Source organism: Prionailurus bengalensis, chromosome B3 (assembly GCF_016509475.1).
Source record: "Prionailurus bengalensis isolate Pbe53 chromosome B3, Fcat_Pben_1.1_paternal_pri, whole genome shotgun sequence".
NCBI lineage: Eukaryota > Metazoa > Chordata > Mammalia > Carnivora > Felidae > Prionailurus > Prionailurus bengalensis.
Window position 1 is genome coordinate 63,358,209 of NC_057355.1, and position 12,620 is coordinate 63,370,828.

The 12,620-nt window shown below is 41.8% G+C and overlaps 1 protein-coding gene across 1 annotated transcript in view; it reads right to left on the reverse strand.

Moving 5' to 3' along the window:
* EIF2AK4 (eukaryotic translation initiation factor 2 alpha kinase 4) overlaps positions 1-12,620 on the reverse strand; it is a 98,965-nt gene that overhangs the window by 59,350 nt on the left and 26,995 nt on the right. Inside the window, 3 exon segments of the mRNA XM_043555682.1 lie at positions 5,066-5,601; positions 7,224-7,381; positions 10,602-10,717. Of these exon segments, the coding sequence (XP_043411617.1) occupies positions 5,066-5,601; positions 7,224-7,381; positions 10,602-10,717 (810 nt within the window).

A 12,620-nucleotide genomic window follows, 5' to 3' on the forward strand; every position in this document is an offset into this window, starting at 1 on the left:
AAGAAAGGGTCTCAGTGACACAGAAAACAAGCACTAAACTTGTTAATGCAAGGTTTTTTTTTATTGATTTTAAAATAAATACACATTAGAGAATTCATATTGCTTATGGACCAAAATGAACTCATAAGTGAATACATATTGAACACCAGGCTGGGCGTGAGTGGGGAGTCAAAAAATGTATAGTCTTTAGAGGCAGGAAGATCTATCTCATGGAACACTATTTTTTTTTTAAACAAGTTTAAGATAGCACAAGTTATGAATTTCCACTCCCATTAATAGTTCAATGGCTTGACATACTAAACCAAGACTCTCCAGGACCAGTGGAAAACAAAGCTTTCCAAAGGACAAGCAAATCTGAAAGCTGATGCAAGATCGGGGCCCAATATGACAAACTTTGGACAAAGCCTGTTCGTCATAGTATGATGTAACCTGGTAACAATTATGGACTACTTTTTTTAAAATCCCACATTTTGTCACATACTTTCTTTTCATTCTCATTCCTTGAACCTGGTTTGGTGTTCTAATAAATAATTTTTGTTTTTTAATGAAGGAAGAGAAGCCAAGCCTTTAACCCAGTGGTTCTCGAGGTGGGGTCTCTGACCAGTAGCATTCACTATCAGTATTGTTGGGGATTTGTTACAAATTCTATTCCAACCCTGTCCTGGTAAATCAGCAACTCTGGTGGTCTGGGCAGTAAATCTGTGCTTCACCAAGCTGTCCGGGTGGTTTCAATTCAACATAAAACCTGAGAACCACTGTTTTAAAAGATCTCAGCTGTCTGGCTGTATTGACAATGACCCAAGCCAGCACCACTGGGTAGCACCTGACCCTAATTATCAACAATGTTTCTAATAGAACCAACCATCACTCTGATTTCTATACTTAAAATCTGTAGCTATCAAGTGGTGGCAGCAACTACCTTAAAGGGGAACATTTTATTTTTTTATGTCAGCACTAAAATGCCAAGTACTCCTAATTTCATACTTTGAAAAGGACAGAAAAAAAAATCACAATAAAAGCATTTGTGTAAGATATGGCTTTTTCCCCTAAATTTAAGGTTAATTTTAACTACCTTGAAGTAAAACAAGAATGCCTTCTCCTTGCAAAAGTTAAAACCTTATTGATTATGATAAAGTCTTCGACCAAACCAACTCTCTCCAATTCCTCCCTTCCCCTTTAGTGTCTGTCATTCTAGACTTTATTTTTCTATGCATTTAACACAATCATACAAAAGAGACACTTTTTTTTTTCTTCTAACGACTTCACCCTGTATAATCCTCAACTTGCTTTTTTCATTTGATCCTGTAAAAGGTTCTGTACTCAATTCCACTGTTGGGGGACTAGCAGGGAGGGGGACCAAGCAATTCTCTAACACCAGCTGGGTGTCCTACAATTCAACTCAATTCTGACACCACCTACCTGGGGACCACATCAGATCCCACAGGTCAGGGGCTCGATCCCATAAGACTGCCCCCCAATCCCTTGAAGATGCCAGTCACAATCCATGCTTTCAATCAACCAGCTACAGATCAGAGGTTCCAACAACCCCTCCCTGAGTTCCATTAGTCTGCTAGAGCGCTTTCAGAACTCAGAGAAACATTTACTAGATTACCAGTTTCTTATGGAAGGATATAACTCAGGAACAGTTAGAAGAAATGCATAGAGCAAGGGGTGCCTGGGTGGCTCAGTTATTTAAGCGTCTGACTTCAGGTCACAATCTTGCAGTTCACGAGTTTGAGCCCTGCGTTGGGATCTGTGCCGACAGCTCCAAGCCTGAAGGTTGCTTCGGATTCTTTGTCTCCCTCTCTCTCTGCCCCTCCCCTGCTCATACTCTCTCTCACTCAAAAATAAATAAAACCTTAAAAATTTTTGTAAAAATTAAGAAATGCATTAGGGTGAGGTGTGCGGAGACATCACAGGGCTTCCATGCCCCCCCTCCAGGCTCACCTGCCTCCTAAAATCTCCATGTGCTCACCAAGCTGGAGGTTCTCCAAACCCCAACCTTTTGGGTTTTTATGGAAGCTGCATTATATAGGCATGATTAATTAAATCATTGGCCACTGGTGATTGGTGAGAGGGGTGGGTTCTCAGGTCAGTTCTCTGGGCAACCAGCCCCATCCTCCGGTGTGGTCCAAAATTTACCTCATCAACATAACAAGGGACACCCTTACCACTCTCATCACTTCAGAAATTCCAATGTTTTGAGAGCTCTGTGCTTCAAACAGGGATGAAGACCAAATAAATATTTCTTATTATATATTACAAGGCTACACCACGTGTCTTAGAGATCTTTCCAAGATCTTTCTGAACTTACCAGAATTTATTTACATTACATACACCTTCTCTTCCTACTGTTGGACATTTAGACAATTTCTAATTTTTCACATGCATAAAAAAAAAATGCTGCAATGAACATCCCTATACACATCCTGTCAGGTTTCTGAAGCATATTGTCAACTCTAACTCAACTGTGACAGTAATCAAGAAAAACCGTAAAGCCTTCCTAGAACAAACCATATCTTTAAGAGATCTTATAGCTGGGAGGGGGGGATGGGTTAAATGGGTAAGGGGCATTTAAGGAATCTACTCCTCAAATCATTGTTGCACTATATGCTAACTAATTTGGATGTAAATTCAAAAAAATAAAGAGATTTTATAGCCTCCAGGAGCTCAGTTAAAAAGATGAAATTTTCTGGGGTGACCGGTTGGCTCAGTTAAGAGTCCGACCTCGGCTCAGGTCATGATCTCGTGGTCCGTGGGTTCGAGCCCCGCGTGGGGCTCTGGGCTGACAGCTCTGAGCCAGGAGCCTGCTTTGAATTCTACGTGTCCCTCTCTCTCTCCGTCCCATCCCTGCTCACGTTCTGTCTCTGTCTCTCAAAAATAAACAGACATTTAAAAAAAAAAAAAAAAAGATGAAATTTTCTGAGCCACCAATTTTGGCACCATGGCAGCCATAAGTAGTGGAGGCAAATGTTAGGTCCAGCTCTGAAAAGGGATGAAAAGCCTGGAAGCTTACTGTACTCTCTCCAGAGGACGGTGCTAACTAACCCTAACCACAGCACAGCACAGGCCACCGGATAGGTGTTGAGCTCACTCAATCCCTCGAACCACCTCCTGAGGGAGGCAGTGATATTATTATTAAAGGACTAAATTAAAAGTAAATTAGTAAATTAAAACGATCCATTTTACAAGGATACAACTCTGGGTGGAGAACTTAAGAACTCAGAGAATTCTAAGGGGGAAAGGTGGGATCTGAATCCAGCGGTCCGGCTCCAGTCTGGGCTCCTTCCTATCACGCAGACTGAGCTGAACAGAATCTTTGTCCAGGGGATTCACCAGTAAGTAAAACAAACAACTACAAATGAAATGTAGCCATGCTGGTGCCGTTTGTGAACGATTTCTTTCTTTTTTTTAACTGCGGCTGGACAGCAAAGGAAGTGCAACACTATGCGGCAACTTCTTCACCGAACAGTCCATCAAACCAGTCTAGGATGGGGGAGGAATATACAAAAAGTCTCAAGGACAACCATGTTAAAGAGTAAGAGGGGCACCTGGGTGGCTCAGTCGGTTAAGCATCCGACTTCGGCTCAGGTCATGATCTCGCGGTCCGTGAGTTCGAGCCCCGTGTCGGACTCTGTGCTGACAGCTCGGAGCCTGGAGCCTGCTTCCCATTCTGTGTCTCCCTCTCTCTCTGACCCTCCCCTGTTCATGCTCTCTGTCTCAAAAATAAATAAATGTAAAAAAAAAAATAAAAATAAATTAAAAAAAAGAGTAAGAAAGAGGGGCGCCGGGGTGGCTCAGTCAGTTAAGGGTCTGACTCCTGATTTCAGCTCAGGTCATGACCTTACTGTTCTGTGAGATCGAGTCCCACATGGGGCTCTCTGCTGTTGGTGTGGCGCCCACCTGGGATTGTCCCTCTCTCTCTCTCTCTCCCTTGCGCACCTCTCCCCCTGCTCGCGCTCTCTCTCAAAATAAATCAATAAACATTAAAAAAAAATCAATTAAATTGGAGCGCCTGGGTGGCTCGGTTGATTAAGCATCCAACTTTGCTCAGGTCACGATGTCGTGGTCCGTGAGTTGGAGCCCCATGTCGGGCTCCGTGCTGACAGTCAGAGCCTGGAGTCTGCTGTGTCTCCATCTCTCTGCCCCTCCCCACTCACACTGTCTCTCTCTCAAAAATAAACATCAAAAAATAATAATAAATAGATAAATAAAAAGATTAAAAAAGAAATGGAGGGAGTGGATAAAAGTGAATGGTTGGAAAAAAGAAATAGTGAGAAACAAGACAGAGTGCAGGAAAGGGAAGAAACCAGTCCGGGTCAACTTCTGCAGGAGGGCAGGACCAGGGGAGTATCTAGAAAAGCCCAGACTGAAGAGATCTTAGTTCCCTTTTCACAGAGAAACCCAGAGCACCTAGGTCTGGCTTGGACACAGCACAGAGGCAGGGCTAAGCTGCAAAGTCCTAAAGGGAAGGACCCAGACAAAAACCGTAGGCCTTAGGTGAGCCCCTCAGTAAGGATTCTCTCGATGCAGTTAGACTTGGCTCTACAATGAAATGTGCACCTGGAATTTACAAGTATCGAAAAATCCTATGGCTGGTGTGAGACAGTCACTGCCGTCTAGGACTTGGCTGAATGACACAATGACAGTGAAGAATGGTTACGAAGAACAAGGGGCAGAATCACACTCCTAGACAGCGGAGGCCTTGTCTTTGATCCTTGAGGAACCAGGAGCAAAGGGAGACAAAGAGGGTCTTCCATTTGGAATACTTGGGGCATTCCTCCCAGTTAACTTCCTAGATATACCAGGCTCTCCCCCAAAGCAGCTCGGAAATCTATTACTAAGCCCAAGTGAATTTAGGAGAATGGGCGAACTAAGGGAATGAAAACGTAAGCAAGAAAACAGAACCTATGTGGCTGGGGAAAGATTGGGAGGACAAAGAATAAACTCCAATCCTGCTCCTAACTTTTCAGCTTCAACACATCCCTTAGATGGTGAGCACATTCAAGCGCAGTCCAAAGTTCAGGAGTAAAGAGCAATTAGAGAGAATCTCAGTGATACTCACTTCTTTAGAAAATCTTGGAAGTCAGCTGGTAAGTCGCTAGGGATGGTCACAGGGTACTCTCTACATTCTTGTCCTTGGCTGAGGGAGATCAGCAGAAGGCCAAGACACCAAACGTCTCCTTTCTTTCCAGTTTTATAAGGCAGGGCACTGTCACTGAAACTAACTCGGCTTTGCTCAAATACGTCCTCCTTGCAAATGTCTGCTAGGCGCTTAGAAATGCTGTAGTCTGTAATCTTGACATTGCCCTCTGCATCCACCAAGACACTGGATGCGCTCAGAACCTTGTGTACCACGTCGTTGCTGTGCAAATAACTGAGGCCCGACAAGAGCTGAGCTGCGTACTTGCGGAGCTGATGAACGGGGATGGGGCCTGAGTGGCTCAGGTGTGCGGCGAGAGAGACCCCATTAATATGCTCCAATAAAATGTCCACCACGATGGAGTCATCTTGCTCTTTGAGATTCATCGCAAAGTAGTGTACTACATTTGGATGGCTCAATTTTACCAGCGAGTTGAATTCCGTTTCTGCCCCTTGAATCTGAAAAGGAAAAACACCACTAAGATAATATTGTATTGGCCAGCATTAAAATGGTATTTCACTTCAAAGGTAAAATATTTAACAGAAAATGTACTTTCAAAGGAGAACAAATACGTTCTGCACTGTATCCTCCCCTAAATTATACGGCCAACCTAACGGTTCATGAAGATGAAAGCAATTTAATTATCAACTTCTGTGATCTCAAAATCTAATGCGCAAATTACTATTAAAACTGGTGAACAGCTTTTTTTTCCTATTTATTTTTTTTAACGTTTATTTATTTTTGAGACAGATGCACACAGAGTGCCAGCGGGAGAGGGGCAGAGAGAGAGGGAGACATGGAATCCGAAGCAGGCTCCAGGCTCGGAGCTGTCAGCACAGAGCCCGATGCAGGGCTCAAACTCACAAACCGTAAGATCATGACCTGAGTTGGACACTTAACCAACTGAGCCACCCAGGCGCCCCTAACGTTGGTGAACAGCTCTTAAAAGCAATTTATTTTGCCATAAGGCCAGCAGAAAAAAAAAGAAACACTAATTATTTTTAAAAACTTTTCCTGGGGCTCCTGGGTGGCTCAGTCGGTTAAGCGGCCGACTTCGGCTCAGGTCATGATCTCGCGGTCCGTGAGTTTGAGCCCCGCATTGGGCTCTGTGCTCTAAGTAAACATTAAAAAAAAAAAAAAAATTAAAAAAAAAAAAAACCTTTCCTGATTGTGGTGCCTGGCAAGCTCGGTCAATGGAGTCCCACATTGGGTATAAAGACTGCTTAAAAAGAATTTTAAAAATCTTAAAAAAAAAAAAAATAATAATGGGGGCAGGGACGCCTGTGTGGCTCAGTAGGATGAATGTCTGACTCTTGATTTCAGCACCTGTCATGATCTCAAGGTCGTGAGAGTGAGCCCCACGACAGGCTCAACGCTAAGCATGGAGCCTGCTTGGGGTTCTCTCTCTCCCTCTCTCAAAACCAATAAACATTTAAAAAAAAACCATAAAAAACAAAAAATAAAAAAAAATGGGGTGCCTGGGTAGCTTTGTCAGTTAAGCATCCAACTCCTGATTTCAGCTCAGGTCACGATTTCATGGTTCGTGAGATTAAACCATGCATGGGGCTCTGCGCTGACAGGGTGGAGCCTGCTTGGGATTCTCTCTCAAAATAAATAAACGTTAAAAAAAGAGACAAAACAAAAAAACCCACCCACCTTTCTTGATTATAAGGATTCAGTGTTTAATAAGTACTAACACAAAAAAGAGACACCCACAAATTATCCAGACGGTCACCACCCAAAGACAACCATTATGATTTCAGTGTATTTCCTTCCAGTTTTGCTATCATAAATACGGGTTTCTTTTTCTTGGAGATGGCTATTAATACCATAAAAGAGGCTGACAACAGAGGTGCAGAAAACAGCCTCGAAGTCGTGACCACACTGTGAGAGTTGTGCCAGAGTCAACAAGGGGCTGAGGAAACTCTGGAAGGGGGGGCGGGTCCCCCACCATCCCCTCTGGTTAAACAGATCTCATGCCGTTCTGTCATCTTTGCTAGCCAAACACACTGCTCTTTTGTTCTGTCATCTCCTCATTTCAGGGTGAGGCCTCTGCTCAAGGGCCACCTCAGATGCCCACCTGCTTTTTGCACTTATCAATCTTCTCCTTCTCTTGACTGGTAAGGAACGGACCCATTTTTTTCTGCCACTGAAGGACCCATTCATACAACAAGACAAAGTTGCCAGTGGCCGTTTCCAAAGCATTGTAAACTAATTTTCCAAGCTGCTCATCACTGCCTGCACATTGAAAGAAAATATAATGAAATCTCACAGGTATAATTTCTGTGGGGGTAAAGAAAGAGCGGATATATCTTCATTTATTCATTCAACAGTGGATATACCATGTGCTAACTATAAAAAATATGATTTCATGGAATACATGCTCTTCTGTAACCAAATTTGTAATATGTAACAACAGACTCTGAACCCTTAAATATTAATTTTTATAAAAGGAAAATAAACGAGATTTAGTAGCAGATCAGTGTTTTCCTCTACTAGCCGTTATTCAGCATGTTACTTTTATAACCATTTCACTTCTGATGACTATGTCTACTAAGGCGATAGCTACTAATATGATGGAAGGAATCTGGAAATAGGAACACTCTATCAAGGTAACTCCGTTGATGTAGATTAGTGTGCACAGTAAAAATAAGTTTTAATAATTTTGAAATTTTAAGACATCAATGATCTTCTTACTATAAAATTTGAATATGGTCAGCAAATACAAACTGGCCAATGGTTTTGAGGGAAGGAACAAGAAATGACGGTTTAAATTTGAAGTCAGAAAGACAGACACACTTATTTAGTGATCTGCATATGGTTTCCACTTGTGCCTGGAAAGTTACCAGAAAAAATTGGAAATGGAGAAAAGCATCACCTATAATATCACCATTTTATTTCTCTTCCTGTTCCCTCTATTCTTTTTCTGATTTACCAAATCATAGCATACGTAACAGGGTTTCTCACCCTTGACACTATGGACATTTTGTACTAAGATGTTTTGTCGCCAAGGGCTGTCTTGTGCACTGTAAGAATGTTAAGCAGTATCCCTGGCCTCTACCCACTAGATGCCAATAGCAACCCTACCCTAGTCTTAACCATCAAAAATATGTCCAAACAGCACCAAATGTCCCCCAGGGGACAAAACTGCCCTCAGTTGAGAACTAATGATATACACTATTTTGTCTTTTTCTCGTAGTATCTAAATATCTTTCCATGATGCTACACTGTCTCTGATGAAAAAAAGTGTTTCAAAGAAATAACGGTAATTATTTTTTCCACTTAAAAAATGAAAAGTAACCTGGATGTACAAGACAAAGTGGTCTTAGCAAAAGTGTACTAGCTCACCTAGACTTTTTCCTGAGAGGCAGTTTTTATCTCGTAGAAATGCTGGCAATTTAAGAAATTTTAATTAAAATGATTGGTTATGCTAGTTATAAATAATTCCCAACATTCTTAGCCTGAGGGGGAAAAAAACCCTTGATGTTTGAGAATTTGTCAACCAAAGGAAGCAACCTGTGGAATGTGGGGCCTAAGCAGCACACGTTGGAAAACGCACATTAAAATGTTTATGGGATGGAATGTGATGTTATTTACACAAAGCCTAATTAGATGTGTGCATTACACGGTACAATGTCTTGCAATATTTGTCTCCTAAACTGGAACCAGGTCAGTATCTCATAATTCCTGCTTAGAGTTCGTGGTTTTTTGGATTATAATTTTGTCATCACCACCCTCCTCTTGTCACTTTTTTGTGATGGGGGTAATAAGAGACAAAAGAACACACTGCCATGAGGCTGAAGGTAAATAGGTTACCAGCAGAATTCCGACTGAGACTCTATTATGTGTTAATGGTCATTTTTAAAGACGGTGTCTAAAGCACTTTATCCGTCAGCTGTCTGACTCTAACAGCTTTAAGTTGAAAAACAAATGCCAATGAATTCATCTTTTATAAAAACATTTCGTAGAAAATCAGGACATATCTTAAAAATTAGACCTGTTGTGGAAAGCAAAATAATTTATGCAATGGTTTTACAAAAAAATGTTCCGATTGCAAATGTGTCTCCTAATGAGGGTATTAACTAAGGTAAATTGGTCTAATGAGTACCAGCGAGACTGAGCTAAGGTAATAATAAACAACTGGGTTAATCTGCCTTCCTGATTTCCCCAGATTATTGAAAGTAATGTTTTATGTTGCCAGTAGTGTTTTATGTTGCCAGAATCTGAAATGCCTCTGAGTAAAGGACGTCTCAGGTCCAAGGTCGTCAACCTCACCAAATGGTTGCTTAGTGTGCATATGGCACAGTCAGCGTCCACACAGTCCTGTGCGGTTCAGGCTGCATTCCGTCAGCCAAGGTTAAGTGTCCAGTTCATAGACTATTCGGATATCTGGTGTCTTCTCCCTCTATCTGCTGCGTGCTCCCTGGCAACTACCACGCTTATCTGCATCTCCTTAAAGGGAAAAAGACACCAAAAGAAAGTAAACTCCATTTAGAAAATTTGGCTGTTAGCTTTGGCAAAGAATATTTATGAGACAAAAAATTAAATTGTCAGATTCACTATATGCAAGTGATCCCTACACCAAGTAGTGGCTGTATCTGTATGGCTGATAAAAGATTTATATTTAGGGCAAAAAAGTAGATAATGAAAGTGTGATTTTAATGTAAACAATTCAAATCATGACTTGCTGAACCAGCTTCACCCCAAATACCCATCAGTAGGCAAAACTGCTAAATAAAACATATAGAAAATGAAGTGCTTTTCCTGGTCAGATACAACATGCCAAGAGAAAAGTGCTATTTAGATGGATATCAACTAAAAAATCAGACTTGGGTTATGAAAGATTACAGGTATTAGAACTCATTTTGTTACACATATTTTATCAGCAATAGATGTGCAAGATACCAAATTCTACTGATTCATATTTCACCCGTTTTGGTTTCAAAAAGCTTGACTGATTATAAAAATGACAAATTTTAGGGGCGCCTGGGTGGCGCAGTCGGTTAGGCGTCCGACTTCAGCCAGGTCACGATCTCGCAGTCTGTGAGTTCGAGCCCCGCGTCAGGCTCTGGGCTGATGGCTCAGAGCCTGGAGCCTGTTTCCGATTCTGTGTCTCCCTCTCTCTCTGCCCCTCCCCCGTTCATGCTCTGTCTCTCTCTGTCCCAAAAATAAACAAAAACGTTGAAAAAAAATTTAAAAAAAAAATGACAAATTTTAAATTATCTCTAATCTAACAATATTTCTAAGAGCTTAAGTTTTTTGTTTCCATGTTACAGAGGAGGAAACCAGAGTGCTTTCTCATTTTGGTCATTAGGTAATGGGAATGAGAATGACTTATGGTCTTAATAGATTTCCCTGGACCACACTGGTTTAGACCACAGACTCCAATCCACTCTGTTCTTTCATGGTTAACTTTTGTAGTTAGAATAACTGAAATGAAGTTAGCAAGTTTACTCACCAGTGCATTTCCCTTTGTAAACCATGAGCTGATCAGGACTACCCATAGAGAAATACAGGACTTCGCAAGAGCCAGGAGAATCTTCACTACTACATATAGAATACTGACGTTCGCGCCTTAAAAAATAAATGTGGACAATGATTTCTTTCAATTTAAGATTAACACAGGAAATCCTTGCACTTCCATTTTCTCCTGTTTGCTAGCCCATTCAATGTCTAGCATCTATCTCTACTAGGAATTGAGGTGAAGTGCTAATGGGAATGTTGTTCAGCTCCCACCCCCACTCCATTGAGGTCTTCTCCGTATGAACTCTACAAATCCCTAACTCTGGATCTGTGCTGTCCCATATGGTAGCCACTAGCCACAAGTGGCTATTTAGATTTAATTAAAATGAAATTAAAAATTCAGTTCTTCAACTGCAATAGCCAAATTTTAGTACTCAATAGCCACAAGTGACTAGTGGCTACCATATCGGACAGCACTGACAGGGTACATTTCCATCATCACAGAAGTTCTACAGCAGTGATTTAGCTCAGTCCCACATTGATCTCACATCTCTGCATTCCCATGCACCTGCACAACTGGAAGAAGCTGCAAATGGGGGGTTTGGAGCATTACAAATTCCTAGTTCCAGTTGGGTCCCCAACCATTGCATGCTCTCATTCATTGTCTCACTTGTCTTTGATAGATACGCTCAGCCAATCCCCTTTATGACTTCTCCAAAACGTTCAAAGCCCACCACCTCCTCCCTTCTTTCCCTTTCCCTGCTTTTTTTCTGAGCAAGGAGCAATAGCTGGGAAGCTAGATTATAATGCAAAAATAGTAACCGGGAAATATAAATAAAAATGAATAAACTGGTAGACAATGCAGTAAAGAGACCACAGAGAGACGGTCAGGATTGGACCCCTGTATGAAATGCTTTGATGGGGCACAAGGACAGATCTCTAGAAAGCAACCCTCTCATTCAAAGCAATGAGCATGATCTTGACTTAAACTTTCACCGAGAACATGAAGCAATGGGCAGTGAAGCCCACTCTACCATTCCACCAATAATGTTTCTTGGCATCTGCACTGTTCTTTTTCCCAGACTTTAAGGACCCTGTTCCTCAGTTCCATTCCCTAGAGTCTCTCTGAGATCTTGGTCCAGCAGCTAGTCCCTCTCTCCTATATGTTCAATCTGCCCCTTCATCTAGGCTCCTTCCCCTCAGACTATAGCTCTCTCCAAGGTCCACATTCCCCTTCCTCAACCTTGCTCCCACCTCCTCTTATTCTTCCCTTTCAAACTTCTACACTTGGCTGTCTGTGTCTTCTCTTTACTCCTCAGGCTACTGCAATGTCAATAAAACTGCCATCACTCTCCTACCCACTCTCAATCTGGTTTTTCCCCTTTGCTCTTTTATTTTGGTTGGTGGCACAGTCATCCATTCTGTCTCTAGTCAGAAACATGTGAGCCTCCCTGAGCCCCTAGATCTTTCATGTGTAGTTGAACCCCGAGTACCACCCTCTCGTCTCCAATTCTCCTGCCCTGTTCAGGTCACCACCAACGTTCTCCTGGATACATGATATACTCCTTTATTAACTAGTCTCTCCACCTCCAACCTACCTGTCTTCCCCTACCCCGAGCCCCTCCCACATTGTTGACAAGACCCATTAAGATTTGAGTCTCTCATATCACACGTGTCGACATATTCCAAACGTTAGGGAATGGCTGATACACTGGAGTTCTGTTTAAATTTCTACTTCTAAAGTTCTTTGTGCAACCAAGGGCACACTGAAATTTATGGAGAAAAATGTAAAAGCAAAGGTTTAAAATGATATGGTAGGCTTATTAACATAAATTATCTAGAAGCACCTCTACATTTGCTCAGCTCCTTCCAACAGATGGTGCTAACAGACATTTTAGACCATGTCATCTTTTAAGTTGCTTACAGTGTGTAAATGGTTGGTTTAAAGGTGTTTTACATCATGACTGTTAAGTACAAATACAATGAGAATGTTAAGAGTGTTAGTAAGACAAGA